Raw genomic sequence first — 22,924 nt, forward strand, 5'->3', positions numbered from 1 at the left:
CAAGCCAGACTCAAAGGTGCTTGGCAAAGGGAGTAACCGAAGTGGCAGCTCTTCTAACACAGATCCCAACTCTGTTTAAGGCAGCGGTTGCCATGGTGTTTTCTTCTCTGAGGTGTGCTCAGTGCTTGGCAGTGTGATGTTCATAGTCAAAAGGCTGAGGCTTAGCCATAGCCAGCACCAAGAACACTGACTTAGACTGTGCTGTGCTGGCTATGGTGGCGGGGGTGGGGGCTGGGGGAAGGGTCTTTAACACCCTCCTGAGACACCTTAATTACTGTGCTCAACTGTTCTCATCCCTTCAGGCTTCTGCTTCTTGTTTATGTATTCTGAGGCAGGGTCTTGCAATGTAGTCAAGGTTAACTCGGTACTGGCTGTGCTAGCACAGGCTAGATTGATACTGGCTGTGTTAGCCCAGGCTAGCTTGGTACTGGCTGTGTTAGCCCAGGCTGGCTTGATACTGGCTGGGTTAGCCAAGGCTGACTTTGAACTTGCCTCTTGCCTTCCCATCTTGAGTGCTGGCTTGTGTCAGAATATGTGTTTATGATACTGGGAATTAGACCCAGTGTCATCTGCACGCTAAGCATGAGCTTGACCACATGCCCCAGCCTAAAGGGCTGTACTTAGGAGGGCTGTGGCCTCTGAGCTCACACAGCCCTTGTGGACTCCATTCATCTTACATTGTAGGTTAAAGAGGTGAGATCTGCCCAGCAGCTGTATATGGTGATCTGGTGAGACCTGCAGAGCAACTGTATACGGTGATCTGGTGAGATCAGCCGAGCAGCTGTATTCAGTGATCTGGTGAGATCTGCAGGGCAGCTGTATTCGGTGATCTGGTGAGGTCTGCAGAGCAGCTGCATTCGGTGATCTGGTGAGATCAGCCGAGCAGCTGTATTCAGTGATCTGGTGAGATCTGCAGGGCAGCTGTATTCAGTGATCTGGTGAGGTCTACAGAGCAGCTGTATATGGTGATCTGGTGAGATCAGCCGAGCAGCTGTATTCAGTGATCTGGTGAGATCTGCAGAGCAACCGTATATGGTTTTTTCTTCTTTTTCTAGTCATTTCCTGTACTGCCTATCATTTGCCCTCAGCTTTGCCATTAAAAGGGAGTCTAAAAATAGATTCGGTCCTGAGTTTGGGTGACTGAGAATATACATATGAAAAAAATCCCAACCACATAAATATTTTTTTAAGAGTTTAGAGATAAAGGAAAATCAATCCCCAGAAGGGTGCTGCTACCCTACTTGCATAGTGAAGCGAAATGATTTGACAGACTAGTAATTTGATTAGCTGTTCCTAAGGGAGACAAATTTGATTTGCTTTTAAGGGGGAGTGATTTAATTTTAATTACACAATATTTTTCCTAAGCATTAACACTTCCATGCAAAATATTAAATAAAATCTCGATTCTTTCCCTAGAACTAATGGCTTGGAAGCTTGTTTATAATTATTCAATAATTAGACTTTGAGAGTGAAATTATATTAGAAGGTAGTTATTCGTTTATTTTTATTGCAATGTGCTGTGATACAATCTAAGTCCATTAAAACCAGGGGCTAATGAGAGTTTCATAAACAACCTCTGTGAAGTGGAAGGTCATTTCCCAACTTCGTAGAGCCATAAATCAAAGTCGCCCTGACTCTGCCGGGCACACTGGGGATGGGTTCCACAAAGCACGGCACCCTCGCTCTTTGCGGCTTACGGCACTGACTAACACGCAGGGATTAATTACATGGAACAACAAGGGTTGTTGGTTTCGGCTCAGGGTCTCTAGGAGGCTGTTTTAAGGCAGTGCCTGGAGTGAGCAGCACCCCAGTGTTGTACTTACGCAGATGCCTGATGCTTGGTTTTGGGCAGACTCCAGAAGCTAGAGGCCAGGACGTTATAGTCCCCAGGGAGCACAAGCTCCAAAGGTCTTAACCCTGAGAGCCAGAAGGAAGCCCTGCCGCATATGCTAACCTAGCTTTAGACAATGACGTCTGGCTTTTAGTGTATGTGTCAGGGGCGAGTGACACATACACTAAATAACTCATATTCAAGAGCCGGAGAATCAGATGGGTTTTTTTTTTTTAAATACAGTGACTGTAAATCAGAAACAAAAACAAACTTGAGTCAGGTGTAGTGGTATATACACCTGTAATCCCAACCACGCTAGAGGCTGAGGCATGAGCAGTCAAATGTAGAGGCCAGCCTGGCTGAGGAGCAAGACCAAGTTTTGAAAGAAACCCTGTTGACGTGTACCGCGAAGCTCAGGAGGCAGCTGTCACCTTCCCTTGCTCAGACCGACTTCCCTTGTGTTCCTTTCTTCTTGCTGTTCATGCCAAGAACTTGGTCCCTCTTGTCCCCTTCCTTGTCTGTATTCTCACTGCATACAGTGTGCCTGTGCTCACTGTATACGTCATTCATCCGCCTTTAACCCTTATGCTTAAAATCTATATTTTAATCTCACAATGAACTCCAACTCTTCCCCCAAGAAAACCATTAAATCATTCTCCTAGTGGGAAGGCTTTGGTGACGATTGTCCACAATTGCGTTTCTCCCAAACGTTTTGTCTCACAAGTAGGTGAATATCTTGTTTGCTTTTTATTTTATTTTATTATTTATTTTGATCTTTGAGACAGACTCTTGCTGTATCTTAGGCTAGCCTGGGAACTCACTCTGTAGGTATAGCTGGTCTCAGACTCACAATCTTCCTGTCTCAACTTCCAAGTGAGAGACTACAGACATGCCACCACACTCAGAATAAGCATCCTGTTTAAAAATGAAACCAGGCATGGCGGCAGATGCCCAACATCCAGCTTTGAGGGGTGGAGGCAGGAGAGTTGAGTGTTTAAGGTCAACATGTGCTAAATAGCAGGTTGGAGGCCAGCCTGAGTTACACGAGACCTTGTTTCTAAACAAACCACAAATAGTATATGGTCCGTGCTTCTTCACAGACTGAGGAAGTCCTGTGAGCGCAAACCAAGGATCTGCAAGTTTACACATCCTTAGCAAAGTTGATTCTCTCTCTTTTTTTTGATTCAACGCAAAAAAAAAAAAAATCCACGGCAGCTTAAACGTAGTATCTGATAGTGATTCCCAGGGATGTGTTGTCCGTAGTGACAGAGCAGGCTGTCTAGTCGTAATAGCATTAAATTTGTGATTAAGACATGCACACCCAGTTATCCCACCATCTGTGCCCACACTCATCTTCTCACCCCCTTACAGTACAGGACTCCCACCGAAGACACCTTCTCAGTATTAATGTCTTTGAGTGACATGTGTCTCCAAGGAATCTGTCCCATGCAGTCTGATCTAGCTAGTTGGGTCTAGCCTTACCACTGTCCCATCATACACTTTTCCTTTCTCTCTACTCATCTTTGGTAATCTAAACAAGCTGCTAGCCCTGGGCTCTCTTGAACGCCCTCCCTTCAGGTACCAAGTCTTGGTGGCTGTGTTCTCCTCTTCACTTACCAAAGTTATGCTCCAACTTGAAACATGTCTACAGCCCTAATCACAGTAGTGGATGTGGTTCAGCAGATGGCTGTATTGTTGGGGCTCCACGGGGAAGCAAGGGCACACTCACAGACTGAGCAGAAGGGTGGTTAGCAGGCTGTGCCTAGGATACCTTTGCATGATACACATGGGGATAGTGACACACCTTATGGCTGATGGAAGAGAAACCGTTCTCCATCCCAAGGCCTGGAGGCCCAAGAAGCAGATACTGTTTTATCTGAGCCCATGACAAAAAGATGCCAGAAGAAGGTGACAGGCAGGATCCTTGACCTTCCTTCGGAAGAAGGAGGTGGCCTTTTATTAGAGCCAGGGAATAAACGTCTACCATCCCTCTGCCACCTTTCCATGTCCTGTTCATGCTCGCCCTTGTTCCAAACAGCAGGAAGCCAGAGGTCCAGAGAACCTGTGAGTGCATTCTGGAAGGGTTGTCAACAAAGTGGTGGGGAGCAGACTAGGGAGGCAGAGGGCAATGTGCAGGGCAACTGCAGACTCGCGGAGGGCGGGCCGAGGGCGGAGAGGAGGGCAGAGCGTGCCTCAAATACGTTTTTTTTTCTCACAGCTTCTCTGTGTACAGGAATTCCTCAGTAACCACATCATCTTTCTCACCAAGCAGACATTTGTTTGTTTCCACAGAATGTTTCATAAGGACAAGTTACCAAAGGTTGTCCATGGTTATCACCCAGTACTTCCTGCATAGTGATCCCCTCCGACATAAGTGACTGCTTCCTTAATTACCCAGCCCTGTTTCCCTTAACCGTCTTTCCCTTACTGAATGATGGTTCCTGGAGAAAATGCACATGTAGTTCTAATTTGAGTATCTTAAGTAATTACCCAAAGATAAAGTCAAAATAAGCTGGCTGTCCCAGATTAGGGAAACCCAAAATATTCTTCTCCCATCACTCCAGTGTACCACGACTGTAAGCATATTGCAGTTTGTAAGCAGTGGCCCCAGGTAAAGGGCACCCATACGACAAGGGGAAAATGAAGCTTGGCATTTACCCAAGGAATTAGGAGGATGGATGCGTATGCTATGAAGGATGCCCACCTCTAGTGGAATATTCAAATGGGATCTTTATTGTTTGAGTATAAATGAATAAGCTTCGTTTTTATCATAGTGCTTTTAAAAATAAAGACAGGGATCAAGAATAAAGGAAAGAGACTATAGAGCATGCAGACACCAACAGAGGAAAACTTGCTAACCTTAGTGATGCTGCAGAAGACAAGGAGGGTCACTGGGGTGGAGGGACATGCCCTGATGTGAACAGTTACTTCTCTGAGTCCTTTGAATACATACAGCTGTATTTTCTTACTGTGATGGCCATCCTGGCCTAGAAATTGCTATGTAAACCAGGTTATCCTCAAATTTACAGAGATAAGCCTCATCTGTCTCTGAGGTCCGGGATTAAAGGCGTGAGCCAGCACACCTGACCTGACAGCTGTATTTTTATGTGTTTAATGACATGTAAATTATAAAAGTCTATACACTTAATAAAAATGCTTTAAACTATATACAAGCATTTTTAAGATAAAGTAATGACAGAAATAAAATGGGCACACACTCAGAGTTGGAAATTCTATGCCTGTTTTCATAGCTTAATATAACAACTAGATAAAAATAGCAGTAGGGAGACACTTTGAACAGTAGTAGACACATCTAAAACACTCTGTGCAACAACTGTAATGCATAGTGTTCTCAGGGACCAAACAAGTCTTAGTACAATAGACTGTGTTCTTAGACAGTGACAGAAAAAGCATCAGACAACACTCAACAACAATTTATTGAGGCGAAAGTGGGCAGAATCTAGCGTATTGGAAATAGGAAGAAATTCAGCCTGACAAAATATGCATTTTATAAACCCCACAGTTAACACTATATTTGATGGTGAAATAGTGTGTGTTTTCCTCCTGAGACTGGGAACTGCAGCTATATATCCACTTTCTATTGTGTTTAGCATTGAACTAGAAGTTCCAAATAACTCTAACACAGTGGTTCTCAACCTTTAATACGGTTCTTCATGTTGTGGTGACCCCCGACCATGAAATTATTTCATTACTACTTCAAAGCTGTAGCTTTGCTGCTGTTATGATTCATAATGTAAGTGTCTAATATGCAAGAGATCTGACATGTGACCTCTGTGAAACTGCTACTTGATCCCCAGAGGAGTCATGACCCACAGGTTGAGAAAAAAACGGAAGATGTAAGTGTAGGGGAGAAGGAAGTTGATCTGTATTTATGGGTTACCTGATCATCTAGCTAGAAAATCCTAAAATAATCTATAAAATGAACATCAAAAATAATTCATTAGCCGGGCGGTGGTGGCGCACGCCTTTAATCCCAGCACTCGGGAGGCAGAGGCAGGCGGATCTCTGTGAGTTCGAGACCAGCCTGGTCTACAAGAGCTAGTTCCAGGACAGGCTCCAAAACCACAGAGAAACCCTGTCTCAAAAAACCAAAAAAAAAAAAAAATAATTCATTAAATTTAGCAAAGCCATGGAACTCAGCGTCCCTGTGTGGTCTAACTGTACCTATTCACTCTGCGGCAGTTTTCTGTGTTTATGTAGTAAGTCATCCTTACTTTATCTAACTTCTTGATGACAGTGCTGATGTTTATAAAACCTTGACTTGGAAGGGAAACATCTTTTTCCTTAACAGCCTTGCTAAAATGTGTGGTCATGGGTACTTGGTCTAAAGATCGGGTGGGGTAGGTGGCAGATCCATCGTGTTTGCTTCAGAAGTGGGTAACAACCATCTCACTAACGCTGGGCAGCTTGTAATTGCCGTATTTATTATGTTGTGCTCCTCTCTCTCTCTCTCTCTCTCTCTCTCTCTCTCTCTCTCTCTCTCTCTCTCTCTCAGTGTGTGTGTTCTAGCCTAAACAAATTCCCATTCATGCTGTAAAAAACCCTTTGTAAGAGAATCACTTAGTCACAAATTTTGGTGGCCCCTGTCTCTGAGAGTAACTAGGTCACTGTAGCATCAAACACACCCAGGTGCACAGTGACCATTAGCAGCTTTTCCATCAGCCAGTGTCAGAGTACATCTTCTGCATTATGGAGGTTCTTGAGATTATCAACAAAACTTTAAAAGCCTTTAAATGAAAGCAAAATCAATAGCCTCTGATTTCATGTTGTGCATTAGAAAATTGAGTCCTGGAGGGATCAGGTGACTGGCTGGGATGGACGTGTGATCAGGTGACTGGCTGGAATGGATGGGTGATCAGGTGACGACTGGCTGGGATAGACGAACTGGGTGAGCACATGAGGTCTTTATTAAAGTACCCAAGTCCCTGGCACCATACTCTCCCCTGAGCTATTCCATCCTATAGTCAAATAAATCAACAAAGCCAGCAGCAATGATGAAACAGATAACAGGTGAGTCTAAATCAAAGGGCTAGAAGTTGCCAGCCAGACGATCTCTGCAGTAACATACTTGGCAGTGGACACCATACCACAGTGAAGTTTGCTTCCCTAAGAGGCAGAAGCCCATATTCGGCTTTGTAAAGCTCTCTGTGTATTTTGAAAGTTTGTTCTCTTCAGACTGATCTCTTTGTCTTTGTTTTGTAGTCATAGCGTCGCTACCTACCCTTGCTGGCCTGGAACTAGCTTTGATCACTTGTGGATCCTAACTTTACTGGCGTGGACCATCATGTCCATCTCATAGCCTTTTCTCCATGAATATTTCTCATTGATTGAAAATAATAGTGCATATAGTGCATTGTCCGATTCCTCTTTCCTGAGTACATGTATTTGTAGTTAAAAGAATACCTTGGAATTACAGATGACAAAAATCTTTTAAGTATCAGTTGTTGAACATTAGAACAAATTATTAGAAGTCATTCCCAGTTCTTCCCATCTGGAAAAGTGTGTGTGTGTGTGTGTGTGTGTGTGTGTGTGTGTGTGTGCATGCGCATGTGAGTGTGTGTGTATGTGTGTGTGAATGCATATGTGAGTGTGTGTGTGTGTGTGTGTGTGTGTGTGTGTGTGTGTGTGTGAAGTGAACTCCAGGCCTGACACATACAGGGTAAGTACACCACTGAGCTATATTCCCACTCCCAAATTTTAGGATTTTTATAAAATAAAAAAAAATCTATCACATATATTAGACACTTAATATCTACCAAATGATCTCATAAATAAATGAAAAAATAGAAAAATGATGGATTGAAAATCTCTGTTAGACCTTCTGATATCTGTGATTCTTTGTTAAAATTTAATAATGAATATTTTTGTTTTACCCAGAAATGTTTTACTTGAATTTCCAACTATTCTAATAAATGTTCTCCTTTAGGCAACCACGAGTCTGTATAAACCCTTAATATAGACAGATACATAGATATCTATGTATACATAATGAGGGGCCGTGGGAGATATGAGAGCAAAGGTGGGGAGGGAAGGAAAAGCAAAGGAGAGAGGAGAGGGGGAGGTAGCAGATTGGAGGAAAAGGGATAGAGAGGGAAGAACAGCAAACAGAGGGGACGAGAAGGGAGGAGAGGAGGAAGTGGGAGAAGTGGAGGAGAGCAGAGGGAGAGGAGAATCATTCAGAACATTGTTAAATCACGTATTAGTTTCTTCCCGAGTCACTCATGTTTCCCAACAAGAAAACGAAAATGCCATGAGTTACCGACGGAAAGACCCTGCTGGAGTGCTCACCTCTGCTCTCTAGCTCTGTCTTGGGGCAAAAAGGGGGCCTCCTTCCTGTTCAGTGGCACCAGCACAATTCGAAAGACCCATTCTTAGAATAGCTGTTGACTGACAGAGCCTTGGAAAATTACCCAATTATCAATGAGATAGCAACCAAGGATTTGCTTGCCAAAACTCACCGAAGGGAGTGCATTGAAAATAGGCATCAAGAATGTTCAGAAATAATTTCTTTGACTTTCATAAAAATAGCGGTTTTCATCCACCAGTGCTAAACATTAAAACCTCAACTAGCATGAGATGTGTTAGAAAAGCATGTTTATGTGTGTGCTTGTGGTGGCCATACCATGAGACGTCAGATAATGTTCACACATGCCTCAGGGAACCATCTCACTTATGCGTGTAAGCCAGTGGTAGCAGAAATAGCTCATCTTATAAACCACACTTAAATGTCCATGGTTCTCTTATTGCCCCACTGAGGCTGTATCCTGGGTGTCGTAATCAGTAGACAATGGTAATTGTCTGACCACCCATAGATGTAAACCCTCTTCAGAGGAACCCGTCCCCGTCTACAGACAAGAGAGCTAAAGGCCTGTATCCCAAAACCAAATCATTTCCACCCTGTGTTCTAACAAGTGTCTGGGTATGTGAGAGAGAGATGTGTGAGGTGTGTGTGTGTGTGCGCGCGCGCGCACGCGCGCGCGTGCGCATGTGTGTGAGTACGTGTGTGTATACATGCCACAGCATGCGTGTGGAAGTCCGGAGGCCATCTAGCAGGATGCCGGCTCTCCTTCCACATGTGCGTCCGCAGGATCAAACTCAGGTTATCAGACTTGGTGGCAAGTGTTTCCTTCCACTGAGCCAGTTCCCACCCCCACCCACCCCTGCTTTAGAACCCCAACTCCCTCAAGCTGTTTATAAGATCTCTTAGTAGAGCAGTCAGACACTGGGAACTGAACCCAGGATCTTGGGTCTGGGAGGCAAGCTTACTACCATCAAGTTATGCCCAGCTGCATTAGAATTTTATATCTTGAGACACAGTCCCACATAATTGTCCAGGCTGGTCTTCCCCTCCTCTGTAGCTCTGGGTAGGCTTTAACATGACATCGTCCTGCCTCAGTCTGGGGACAGGAGAGAGGATTCTCTCTCTCTCTCTCTCTCTCTCTCTCTCTCCCTCTCCCTCTCCCTCTCCCTCTCCCTCTTCCTCTCCCTCTCTCCTCTCCTCCCTCCTTTCCTTCTTTCCTCCATCCCTTACTCTTCCCTCCCTTTCCCTTCCCTTCCCTTCCTAGCTTGATTTTTTTTTTATTTTTTGAGACAATGTTTCTCTGTATAGCCCTTACTGTCCTGGAACTCACTTTATAGACCAGTCAGTCTTCAAACTCACAGAGATCTGCCTGCCTCTGCCTCCTGAGTGCTGGGATTAAAATTGTGTGCCCCCACTGCCCTGCAATCCTGGTCTTTTTGCTTCCGTGAATTTATCAGCATAGTAGACAATTTGATTCAGGTCAGCAATCACATACCAAGGACAATTAGCATAGACATTATGGATATAGATGTTCAGAATTGGCAAGGATATGGAAAAGGGCTGGTTTAGAAACTGGCTAGATGCTATCGCCAAATCTGCTAAGGAAAATCACTATGGCAACAACAGCATCACTTGATGTTAGCATCCAATTCTTCTACTTTTTTCTTACTATTGTTTTCTTTTGTCTTTGGTCTGATCAGTCATGTGTTACCTACCTCAGTGTCAAGGAGTCCATAAACTGACCACTGTGAACCAGGAAGGTGAGGCTTGGTCCATAGAGCTAGGAAGAGCTGTAACTCTACCCTGGCTTTCCATCTCCTTCGATATGACAAAGTCCCTCTGTTTATCTTTTCTTTAGTATTTTCTTAAAACAAGGTCTCATAGTTCAGCCTAGGCTGCCCTTGATCCCACAGTCTTCCTGCCTTGGCAACCCCAGTGGGTGGGATTACAGGCTTGCATCACCGTGCCTGGTTGGTCCTTTTGTTCAGCATCGGGGCTGACTGCCTAAAGCCACTAAAGGTTACCTGTAGTTCTTAGGTGGTGGTTAAAATCACATGGAATGCTTCTCACTATTTTGTATTTGAGCTCTCCACAGAGGGGTCTTGCTGGCTTCCAGATGTTCTGCCCCTAGACTGTCCCTGTCTCTCACTCTACTGCCTTTCCAGAGCCTTAATTTCTAGGTCATAGTAAGCAAGATATTAGTACATATTAGTTGAATGAATAACTAAGTCAATAAACTAGATACCTAAATATCCAAATCAATGATGGAAGAGTATATCTGTAAAATATAGCCTTATATGCTGTTATTATCATATGCTATAATAGCCTCATATGCTATAAAAGGATGCATCATTTTCTTGTTGTCTATTTGAGATACATCAAATGGCACCTTTAATTGTCTCTTTATTGAGTCCATGTATGTTCACAGCCTAATGTACCCTGGCTGCTTTTATCGAACGAAGCCCTGCACCATTAAAAACAAGCCACAGAAATGTACTTTTTCATAAGCCAACATTAATGATTATATTTTTAAACTGCTAATGGTGCACTCTGCTAGTGGACAGGACTACTTTGGTTTCTGACTAACTGTGGATGAGACAGAACACACCAGGTAACTATTCCCCTAATGGAGTAAAAACCATGAAGGTCCATCTCAGATCGCCCCACTGTTGCCCCAGCGAAGCTGATCAAGGCAGTGCCATGATGGAGGAGACAGAGGCTGGAGCCAGCACTACACACAGCGCCAATGAGAACCTAGTCCAGCACACACACACTAGCTGTGTGGAGAGCAGCGAGCTCCTAAGTCAGGATGCCAGCAGAGGCTGAAGAGAGATGACTCTCCTCCTGCCTTCCAGCAATAAAAGGGAGACAAGCTGTCCCTCAGCTTGGTACTGCAGCACGCTGAAAGGCTCTTTACCCCACAGCTTCCATCACCTCCTTTCGCCGAAAATGTGAAGAGGTTGGGGAGCGATGGGCGTGGTCTTGCTTTCCAGAGAGAGCAACGTTGTCTCACTTTGTGGCCTTTCCTTTCAAGACTGAGGAGCCCAACAGTTAAGGCCTCAGGCTACTGGGAGAAAAGGGTAGATAAAGAAGACAGATCACATGACTCCATGTTTGTCAGTGCCCAGTTCATCTCTCCCAGTGTCTAGAGTCTTCCAAATCTAATTTGGAAAAAGTCCAGCCAAGATGTTAATTGCTCACTCCTTCCCACCCAAAGAACAGTAGTGGTTCATTTCCTCTCAGACCGTACTACTGCACCTGCTGAAGACACAAACCAAGCTGTGTGTCGTGATCCTGAGGCTAGAAAGGCTAAGAGCCTCCTGTGACTTGCCTGGTGGAGTTGGCTCTCCCCGAGTATGTGCTCAAAAATACCTGTGGCATTTCACAAACTAACAGCTTGGTGTACACTTGTGTGTGTCTTTGGTTCAGGTTTGTCTCTTGGCCTGGCTGAGCTCCATCAGAGTCAGGGCATGTTTGATGTGCGCTTATTGTTTATCCTTGATACCCAGCAGACAATCTCACGATCGAGGTATGGGAGTTATGAGTGAGCTAGCGGGTAGATGGCCATGTACTTCCCCCCGTTGCTGTATCCTAGCCAACGTGGGGTCTTACTGATCTAGGTACATTTACCATTCTGGTGGGTGTGTAGTTTCCACTTGAATTTTCTGAATCACTGAGATTTCATGGTTTTTGGAACAAGTCCTTTATTTTTTGTGTCGCAAACATTTCCCTTTGGGTAACTGACATTTTTCTTTTCCAATCATAAGAGAAGTTCGTAAACCAGACTAAATAAGATAAACTCACTCATGTGTGTGCAGAGTGTCTCACTGTGTGGTGATGGGTTCTATCTGAGATAAACTCACTCACGTGTGTACAGAGTGTCACACTGTGTGGGGTGGGTTCTATCTGAGATAAACTCACACATGTGTGTGCAGAGTCACACTGTGTGGGGGTGGGTTCTATCTGAGATAAACTCACACATGTGTGTGCAATGTCACACTGTGTGTGGTGGGTTCCATGTGAGATAAACTCACGTGTGTGCAGAGTGTCACACTGTGTGGGGGTGGGTTCTATCTGAGATAAACTCACACATGTGTGTGCAATGTCACACTGTGTGTGGTGGGTTCCATGTGAGATAAACTCACGTGTGTGCAGAGTGTCACACTGTGTGGGGTGGGTTCTATCTGAGATAAACTCACACATGTGTGTGCAATGTCACACTGTGTGTGGTGGGTTCCATGTGAGATAAACTCACGTGTGTGCAGAGTGTCACACTGTGTGGGGGTGGGTTCTATCTGAGATAAACTCACACATGTGTGTGCAGAGTCACACTGTGTGGGGGTGGGTTCTATCTGAGATAAACTCACTCATGTGTGTGCAGAGTGTCACACTGTTTGGGGTGGGTTCTATCTGAGATAAACTCACACATGTGTGTGCAATGTCACACTGTGTGTGGTGGGTTCCATGTGAGATAAACTCACGTGTGTGCAGAGTGTCACACTGTTTGGGGTGGGTTCTATCTGAGATAAACTCACGTGTGTGCAGAGTGTCACACTATGTGGGATGGGATCTATCTGAGATAAACTCACACATGTGTGTGCAGAGTGTCACACTGTGTGGGGGTGGGTTCTATCTGAGATAAACTCACTCATGTGTGTGCAGAGTGTCACACTGTGTGGGGGTGGGTTCTATCTGAGATAAACTCACTCACGTATGTGCAGAGTGTCACACTGTGTGGGGGTGGGTTCTATCTGAGATAAACTCACTCATGTGTGTACAGAGTGTCACACTGTTTGGGGTGGGTTCTATCTGAGATAAACTCACGTGTGTGCAGAGTCACAGTGTGTGGGGTGGGTTCTATCTGAGATAAACTCACACATGTGTGTGCAGAGTCACACTGTGGGGGGGTTCTATCTGAGATAAACTCACACATGTGTGTGCAGAGTCACACTGTGGGGGGGTTCTATCTGAGATAAACTCACACATGTGTGTGCAGAGTCACACTGTGGGGGGGTTCTATCTGAGATAAGCTCACACACGTGTGTGCAGAGTGTCACACTGTGGGGGGTGGGTTCTATCTGAGATAAACTCACACATGTGTGTGCAGAGTCACACTGTGGGGGGTTCTATCTGAGATAAACTCACACATGTGTGTGCAGAGTGTCACACTGTGGGGGGGTTCTATCTGAGATAAACTCACACACGTGTGTGCAGAGTCACACTGTGGGGGGGTTCTATCTGAGATAAGCTCACACACGTGTGTGCAGAGTCACAGTGTGGGGGGGTTCTATCTGAGATAAGCTCACACACGTGTGTGCACAGTGTCACAGTGTGGGGGGGTTCTATCTGAGATAAGCTCACACACGTGTGTGCAGAGTCACACTGTGGGGTGGGTTCTATCTGAGATAAACTCACACACGTGTGTGCAGAGTCACAGTGTGGGGGGGTTCTATCTGAGATAAACCCACGTGTGTGCAGAGTCACACTGTGGGGGTGGGTTCTATCTGAGATAAGCTCACACACGTGTGTGCAGAATCACACTGTGTGGGGGTGGGTTCTATCTGAGATAAACCCACGTGTGTGCAGAGTCACACTGTGTAAGGATGGATTCTGCCAGGTTTCCATGGTGGCTTTGCTCATCTTGTCTCTCTACAGCTTTTACTAAATTGCAGGGATAACTTTGGCTTCCTTAAAAAAAAAAAAAAAAAAAAAAAACAAAAACCAACTGTCGTCCGGCTTGGCAGGAGGAGCCTTTGCTCGCCGAGCCCTCTCAGCTGCCCAAGTGTGGTATCTTGTCCACCCTTTCCTAGACTTTTCGAAGAACTTGGGTGATAGAATGAATTTGTTGCAGCTACCGTTTAACCAGTACAGGTGAGTCATGTTGCCGGGTTTGTTCCCTGGCCCTGAAGTCTGCTGAAAGCTTCTCAGAAATGATCTCCATATCCTATCCCTCACATAGCTGATGAAGTTCCACACTGAAGAGACGGCTCAGCAGTTTAGGGTACCTGTTGCTCTTGCATGGGGCATTGGCATTTAATATGCTCAAACCCACATTCAGAGCTAAACATACACACAAAATTTAGAAATAAAATAGATCTTTTTTTAAACAGATGATAAAGTCCAGTTATCCATTAGTTTTCCCTTCATAGTGACCTTGTCCTGCCTCTGCAGAGCGCCACAGAGGTTTTCTCTTGGTAAATGTTTAATGTGTGGAAGAAGCCGTGAGGTAGAATGTGGAGGCAAACAGTAGCCCAGTGTTAGCATCAAGTCCTCAGGGACAGCCCAGGTCCACCCCTTAGTCGTCAGTACCAGGAACGAGCACTCTCGGGCCAGGGCATTGAATGTTCCAGTTTGAAAGCCATTTGTCACCAGAGCGCAGACGTTTCCAGGTCTGGGGTGAACTCAGGCTGGACAACCTCCATGTTTTCCCCATCTTTTGGTTTATGCGGCCGTAGTTTTCTGTTTCAACGCTAATTGTCCTTTTGCTTTAGTATTTTGCTTCCTGATTTCTGACGGTGCAGCTGATCCAATTTAGGAGCCGAAGGTCTCCTGACACAGCTTCATAAAGAGCAGAGCAAAGAATGGCTGCTGGGCAAGATCAGAGGTTATTAAAAATGAATTCCCGTTGGAACCGAGACTGTGCATATATCCTTGTTTATACAACGGCTGATTCCTTTGAACAGAATTAAGGGCTTAAAATGGATAGCGGGAGACTGAATTTCCATGTGAAGCAGGGAAAGGATTTGCTGTCTTCATTCAGTGGGGAGAACAGGATCAGCTGTTTCAGATTTTACTGCCATGGAGACGAAAGTGGTGTCCCTGTCTTTGTTCATTCATCTGCTTGTACTTTCTGAGACTAAGGGCCAAGGAAAGGGCTATAGGGTCCCTTCTGTTGGGGACACTGCCCTCCCCTGTGTGTCTCAAGCCAACTCGATGAACAGTTGTTACCAGAGAACCTGAGGTTCCCCTTGGGGGCTCAAAGGATTCAGAGGTGGACTCACAAGGAAGGCCAAGGGTGATTTTATTAGATGGTATGGGAAAGCACAGAACAGGTGAGCCGAAGATCCTCGCAGCCGCTGGGAAGGCAAATGAAAGGAGAGCCACACCTTTAAAGTTAGGCATCGGACAGACACACACAGCTCGATAAGAAAGGAAAAGGAACTAGAATGAGGGGGCGGCTGTCAATCAAGCTAAGGAAAGAGCTGCAGAGCTCTTCATGGTCTTCTGCCATCCTCCTCCACGCTGCTGCTTGTATTTGGAGGGGTTCCAGGCTTCCTCTGCAAATGGGCTTCCTTCATACCCTTGATGGAGCTTTTACAGTTCCCAGGCCCCTCTCACACAATGGTGTCTGCTGGTTTTTTTTCTTTCTTTTTTTTAACTTTTGAGAGAAAAACACAAGCAAGTTAAATCTCTCTCATCTCTATTTGTGTCTCTCTCTGTCTCATCTCTATCTCTCCCTTTTTTTTTTTTGAGACAGGATTTCACTACATAGCTCTGACTGTTCTGGAACTAACTCTGTAGACCAGGCTGGCTTCGAACTCATAGAGATCTGCCTGCCTTTGCCCCCTGAGTGCTGGGATTAAAGGTGTGTACCACCAAGTTCAGCAATATTTTTCTCTTTAAAGTGGAATACTGTTGAGACCCTGGCATGTAGCGTTGCCAGGCCACTGCAGCTGGCTCAGGTCACTACTTCCCTAGCTACTGTGCTGGGTCTCACTGTTTATGCTTGAATTCTTATTTTGTTTTGAGTTTACAGTCATATGCTTCCCCATTTGTATCAGGAAAGACACCAGACTAATCCCAGTTATAAAATTAAGTAATTTCACAATTTCACATCCAGGCCGTTTTTCTCCACACCAACTTTCCATTCATGAAAAGAAATTTTATATATGTGACTTACTATTTTAAAACTCTACTAATTGAAATACTAACTTAACAAATGCAATTTTATCCAAAGTGTAAAATATGAATTTGAAGCTGTCTTTGGTATACAGAAGCAAAAGTAATCAAAAATGTAATATGTAAAACTGCTTATGACCTTGTTGTGTTGCATAGATGAATGCTTCTTCATCACACTTGGGACAAAACACACTAGAATAAACCAATGGGTTCATATAGGTGCACAGTGTGAGAACCCAAAACTGCAAGATGTTTTTACTTGCATCCAATACTGACCTGGTAGTTCAGGCTTGTCTTTCCCCTGTATTTTAATATGTAGTGCTATCAAGCCAAATAGTTTAATTTGTTTGGCAATAATTATCTTCTTCTTTACATAATTTATTTAAAGTAATTTTAAATGTATCCTTTATTAAGTCCTATAGGGATGAATATGACATACAACAATAAATACAAATAAAATACAGTACAGTATTTTAGAAAGTATAGTTTTAGCTTCACGTAATCCCCTGATTGTATGTCATAAAAAGTACAAGTGATCTTTTATTAAGGTTATTCAAAAGCGGTTTACATCTGGCTGTGTCTATCTGTGGGTGTCAGTGGTGTATTCCTGTGGGGAGGGGGAGGGGGTGTGTATGCACATGCACATGTGTGTATGGGAACCAGAGGTCAGCCTCACCGAAGGTTTCCCTTGCTTCTCTACAGCTTTCTTTGTGTTTTTGTGGCGGAGTCTCTCACTGGCCCTGAGCTCCCTGAGTCAGCTGGGCGGGCAGGCCGGCTAGGGCACTCCAGGACCACGTCTGCTCAACCGTAGGGTCACAGACGTGTGCTCAATGCCGGGCTTTTCACATGGGTTCTGGGCATCTGAACTCAGGACCTCAAGCTTCCCGGCAGAGCCATCACCTCAGCCACACATGGTTTGGGGTTTGATTTCTTTCATTTCTGAAGGGGGGGGGTATACTAAAGTGCTGTGTTGGAAACGTCTTATTTAAGAAAATGGGTTCAGGAAGGCTGAAGTTTGCCAAAGGACAGGTGGCAGGTTCTAGATGGACGCTCAAGGCAATCTTGTTCTGGATGCATGCTCTCAGTCTCTTTCCTTAGTGCAGCTGAGGTTACAGGGCTGGGGCCCTGGAGGGAGGGAGGCAGAGGGGCTGTTGAAGACACCAATAGATGTGCAGATACCTGGTACAGCCTGGAGTGTGCTGGGGGCTAGAGGGACACCAGGGCATGGAGGTTTCTAGCTCAGAGATTTAAAAGGGAGCATTGCTACCAGAAGGAGGAAAGGAAAGAGGGAGAGGAAGGAGTAAGATAGGGTGGGAAGGGAGAAAGAGGAGGGAGGGAGGAAGGGAAGGAGGGAGAGAGAAACCAGAGAGAGTTTTGCTGTGGCGTGGTTTAGATAAAAGGGTCCTAAGGTCAATTTTGAACCTTGTTGAGTCACAAGTAACATTACGACTTCTGAAAGGACTGTCACTAAAACACCTGAGCGCACAGGAGCCAGGGCTGTTGAGAGGCAGAGGAGAAAGTGTACATTTGGAATAATATTCAGTGCGGATGAAAGAGAAACAGGAAAGCCGCTGCCAGAAGCGAGCCTAGAGAGAGGAAGAGTAGGGTTGAGGCCTTGGAAAACAAGCCACACAGGAGAGGGAAGAAGAGAAATTATAGGGGGAGAACCAACAAAATTAAAACATCATCTCAAAGGAAACCCAGAAGCACACTGAGGGAAGTCAGGAGCAAGGGAGCGTGGCTAAAATGTCCTGAGTTTGTTCTGGGCGCTTCCTCTTATGATATCTTTAGGATAATTCAGAGGCAGCATACTCCATATTAGCAAATGAGGGCACAAATGCTTGGCGGTCCAGCTCTCTGCCCTGCTTGGTCCTAGCACAAATCCTGCCAGCCTTCCAAGTCAGTTTTCCTTTTCTTCCTTAAAAATTTTATTTTTTGTTGTCTATGTATGTGCATGTACGTGTGTGTGTGTGTGTGTGCGCGCGCACATGCTTTAGTAACATGGCATGCGTGAGGAGGCCAGAGGATAACGTGTTTGGAGGTGCTTTTGTCTTTCTACCGTATGGGTCCTGGGGATCAAATATAAGTTGTCAGCCTTGGCGATAAATGCCTTTACCACTGAGCCACCTCACAGGCCACAGAAACAATTGTTTTGTTTATTTTGTTTTAATTGGAGACTCTTACTTTAAGCCACAATACCTTTAACTTCTTCCCACGCTCAGCAGGAAGTTGCGTTCACTTCTGGGTCAGGGTACCTTTTAAACATACCAGTTCTCAGTGACATTAAAAACTGCCTATTTCTTAAGCCTATCTATGTAACTTCGTGGTATTTCATGAAGGATTCTGGACTACCTGGCGCTGTGTAGCAGGGAAGGGGACAGACAGTACAAACCAGACAGACCCAGATTCATCTTTAACCCCCGTGACTGTGTGAACTCCAAGGAGTGCTGGATTCTCAAAGCCTTGCTCTGCTCATGTATCAAACAGACTCGATGTTTATCACCTTGCAGAATGCCACAGAGCTTAGTGATATTGGGATATAGGGTAGCGATGGGCCTTTAGTATATGGCAGTGAGCTTTAAAGTAGCAAGAGGTAGTGGTTACCGGGAAGCGTGGATTTGCTGCGGACAGCTGGAGCCTGGTGATAACATCTCTCCTGCAAAATCAAGTTATGTACACTCTAACCAAAGTCAGACTGCGTTGTTCCTTATTCAACTTGAAACCTTATGTGAGCTTAGACAGAAAAGATGTTTTCTGAAGTATAAAGGGGCCCCCACATACTGTCACATGGAGTTGGCTCTCATTTAGAAGGACTATAAAGGGACTGGGTGGCCCTGGCCTTGTGTAGGTTGCAGCGTGGGAAATATGACGGAAAAGGCATAAGAAATAAGGCACCGAGGATGTGGTGATGTGGGTTCCCTCTGTATGCTGTGTATATGATTTATTACCGTTGGTTAATAAAGAAGCTGCCTGGGCAAATGGATTAGTAGAGCAAAGCCAGGCAGGAAATCCTAACAGAGATACAGAGAGTAGGCGGAGTCACAGAGATGCCATATAGATACCTAAGGAGAAGGATGCTGAAACCTTACCAGTAGGCCACAGCCTCATGGTGATACACAGATTAATAGAAATGGGTTAATTTAAGCTGTAAGAGCTAGCTAGGAATGTGCCTAAGCTGTTGGCCAAACAGTGTTGTAATTAATATAGTTTCTGTGTGATCATTTGGTTCTGGGCAGCTAGGAAATGAACGAGCAGTCTCTGCCTACCATGTGGCCCCGGAACCACTGAAGAGCTGTGCTGCCGTCCATGCGGATACTGCTTGGCATCTTAAAAATCTGTCTGCCTGTCTGTGCTCCCCACAGATCTGCACCCCTGACCTGGTGGTCTTCCTGGCCTGTGCCAGCCAGAGGCTCAGAGAGAGATTAGCGAAGCGTGCAGAGCAACAGGGACGGCCTGATGACAACCTGAAAGCCACCCAGAGAAGACTAGGAAACTTCAAGCAGAACGCCGCCCCACTGGTGAAATACTTCCAGGAGAAAGGACTCATCGTGACTGTAAGTTGGCTTCCCTGGAGCACAGCCACACAACGCGACCTTTCCGACTGTCAGCCGGCCATGTTCTCACTTAGAAATTCTCTTTATTTTAAGAGGTGGCTTTGGGAACGATGGGCAGTATCAATGAAAAAATTTTAGTCATTTTTAATAATATCCCTTGATTTAATAATAATGAATTTTTAAAGTTTGCATTTTAGTTTGATTTTTATGAGAGGATATGTTGTTAATCTTGTCTATGGCTCCCTATCATTCAAGTCTGAAGTGTTTTGAAGTGGTCATCTGGGTAGTTTTAAGCAATATTTGCCCATTCCTCTGTTTACCGCAGTTATCAGTAGACGTATAGACAGCAGTTGGCATGGTGTGATAGATAAGTTTTAGGTTGGACTTAGTCATGTACTCTACGAGATAACAGATTCTGACTCTGCCATCATATTTTCTGATGGTTTGGCTTGTCATAAATGAGGGTTGGTACTGAAACGGCAGCTGTCCATCTTTCTGCTCCTTTCAAACAGTACAACGTATACACACATGTCGGTGTAAACATTTTCCTACACACTCAGTGGGTCCTATGGTTACTAGGATTCAGTGTGCCAATGAAGGATGATACCGGGTCTGCAGGCCTTGCAGTTTTTAGAACATGAGCCATGCGCGGTGAAGGCCCACCCTGATTGACAACATTCCAGGTCTGATCAATATTAAGTCCCAGCAAAGACAGACATCCCAGGCCACAAAGAAGCTCCTCATGCCACAAAGCGCCATAGCAGCTCCCTGGCAGCTGGACTATGGTAGGCAGCACAGGACCTTTCTTTCCTGCCCTCTGCCTCTTCTGCCAGACTAAGAGTTCTGGCCTCGTGGGCTGGCACACTCAGCTGTGAATCAGCTGAGAACAGTGTACACCCCATCCCTTCTCCCAGTTTTTATGTGTAATGACTGACAAGCCTTCACAGAACCCCTGTGACCTAACGGTGCCTGTGCCAACTGTCTCTTGGTTGGACGAAGATGTCCTTAGAACAGAAGAGACAGCTGCAGCGTTTAGATGGTAGTCTTCTCCATCTTGATGTATTGCTTGTGACTGTGCTTTGAGTCAGAGTTGTAAGTCTGGTCTGGAGATGGTTTCCTGTGCTAGAGGTCGCTTATTGTTTGGCTTAAAACAGGTACTTGAGAGCTAGGAAAGAGTTAGGAACATCGGGGTGGGTTTTTCCATGTCTTCATGTGTACACACGTGCGTGTGTGTGCACACGCTCCTGCATGTGTGCGTGTGTTTGGTTGTTGTGTTTTTCTCACCTACCAGTGCTGATTTTTGCCTTGTGCTATGATAAAAGAAATGAACTCTGCAGACTAAATCCCAACTGCAGGGAGCAAAGCCAGAGTTTTAATTGCTGTGTTCAAGGCTTCAAGGTATTGCCAGAGTGTCCTCATGGCTCCCTGCCTTCCTCACTGCAAGCTGAGCAGATTTCCCAAATGAATGCAGAATGGGGAGTGTTAATTTACTAATATTTTGCATGGAGGTGAAATGCCATTGCCTGTAATTGAAGAAGTCAGTACTGGTGGAGCTGGCGGCCCATGACCTCACTGCTGAAGCCAAATGAGTCCTAAGATAAATGCCTCTAATTACTGGGAAGAAACTTGCCTTGCAGAGTCACCTTTTAGAGACTAGGAAACACAGACTGAGCTCCCGAGAGTATAATAATTTGGATAAAAATCTCCTGACAAAGACATAAATACTGTGTCCTGAGATACACATTCTCTTTCCGTGCTGGGATCACAGTTCCCTTTTTGATCCGAAACTTGGTGGCACTTCTGTGTTTAGAGATGAGCTAAATAATAAAAATGATCATCTTTATTCATCTTAACACTTTAATAAAAATCTGTTAGTTAATAGGTTAGACTCGGAGTTTTCCTTTTCTGTCTCCCATCCAGTCCCCTGCCTGGGCATCTACCTGCCACTCCTAATGGAGTCCTTTCTTCACCTAGTAAAGGACCACTAAGAAGATGCTGCTCCGCTAGTCGTCAGAGATGCGGGCTGAGGAGATGGGCCAGTGGGGAAGGGTGCTCGCCGAGTTCGGGGACTGTTGCTATGATAACCACCATAGCCATCAGGGATACGGGCTGAGGAGATGGATTAGTGGAGAAGGGTGCTCGCCGAGTTCAGAGACTGTTGCTATGATAACCACCATAACTAAAGGCAACGCAGAGAGCAAAGGGTTTATTGCACCATTTAGGTTCAGTCCATTATTGAGGAAGTCAAGGCAGAAACCCCAGGGAAATGCTGCTTTCTGGCTTGCTCTCCCAGGCTTGTTCGGCAAATTTTCTTATACAACCCAGGCCCTCCTACCTAGGAATGGTTCTGCCCACAGTGGCCTTAAGCCCTTCTTCATCAATCACCTAATCAGAAAAATGCCCCCACAGACATGTCCAGAAGCCGGTCTGATGGTGGTAATTTCTCAGTTGAGAGTCTGTCTTCCCAAAATCTTCTAGGTTTGTTTAAGTTGACAATAACCAAGACAGATACCAACACCCATATATAAAGCTAGGCACGGCTGAGAGTGCTCTTAACCCCAGCACTGAGGGTGGGGTAGGGACAGGAGATTTGCTGGGTCTGGCTGGCTGGCCACCCAGCCTAGCTAAAGAGCAGGAAGCTCGGTGAGGTTGATATCCTTTCGTGACTTCTGTGTCTCTTATTTTTCTCTTCTGTCCCCCCCCCCCCATGCTCTTCTAGCATCTAAAACTCTTACTAGTAAGAACATGCCTTTGAGGAAACGGCAGCTGCTCCCAAACAGATGTCACTGAAGAAACCCCAAATTAGTAATGCATGAGTCTAAAACTTCAGGCCAGCCTGGTTTTTTTTCGTTAAACATGACTGTTGATGAATTATGAAGTTGATCCAATGGGTTTGTTTGTCTATTTTGAGGTGAATTGAATCAAGAGTCTCATGTCTGCTACGCAAGCCCACTACCACTGAGCTATGTCCTTGGCCAGGAATTTCTCTAACAGCCATACTGTCTACATAGACAAGATGTGTCTGAATCGTGTCGTTGGATCATAATGGACGTCAACCCATGCTGTTTTCTTTGTCCTCTTCCTTCATTGACTCTGCATCTGTTGGTAGCTGTGACTAAAGGAAAAGCCATTTTGACTGAGCAGAGAGTCTAATAGTCGGAGGTACAGCATAACGTCGCCTGGTTGTGATCTTGTCAACGTTCTTCCCATTAGTTGAGCTCCTTGGCACGTCGTTTATTACATGTTTGTGCATGCAGTATTGTCCACAGGCTGAATTTAAATGCTAGGAACTCCTAAGGCTGGGGTATTGGGTCCTTG

The 22,924-nt window shown here is 45.1% G+C and overlaps 1 protein-coding gene across 2 annotated transcripts in view; it reads left to right on the forward strand.

Moving 5' to 3' along the window:
• The window catches only part of Ak5 (adenylate kinase 5), a 187,408-nt gene that overhangs the window by 22,500 nt on the left and 141,984 nt on the right, over positions 1-22,924 (forward strand). For both annotated transcript variants that reach the window (XM_075981057.1, XM_075981058.1), the window contains exon 6: positions 19,415-19,606. In XM_075981057.1, coding sequence (XP_075837172.1) covers positions 19,415-19,606 — 192 coding nt within the window. The remainder of the gene's footprint in view (positions 1-19,414; positions 19,607-22,924) is intronic.

Source organism: Microtus pennsylvanicus, chromosome 7 (genome assembly GCF_037038515.1).
Source record: "Microtus pennsylvanicus isolate mMicPen1 chromosome 7, mMicPen1.hap1, whole genome shotgun sequence".
NCBI classification, from domain to species: Eukaryota; Metazoa; Chordata; class Mammalia; order Rodentia; family Cricetidae; genus Microtus; species Microtus pennsylvanicus.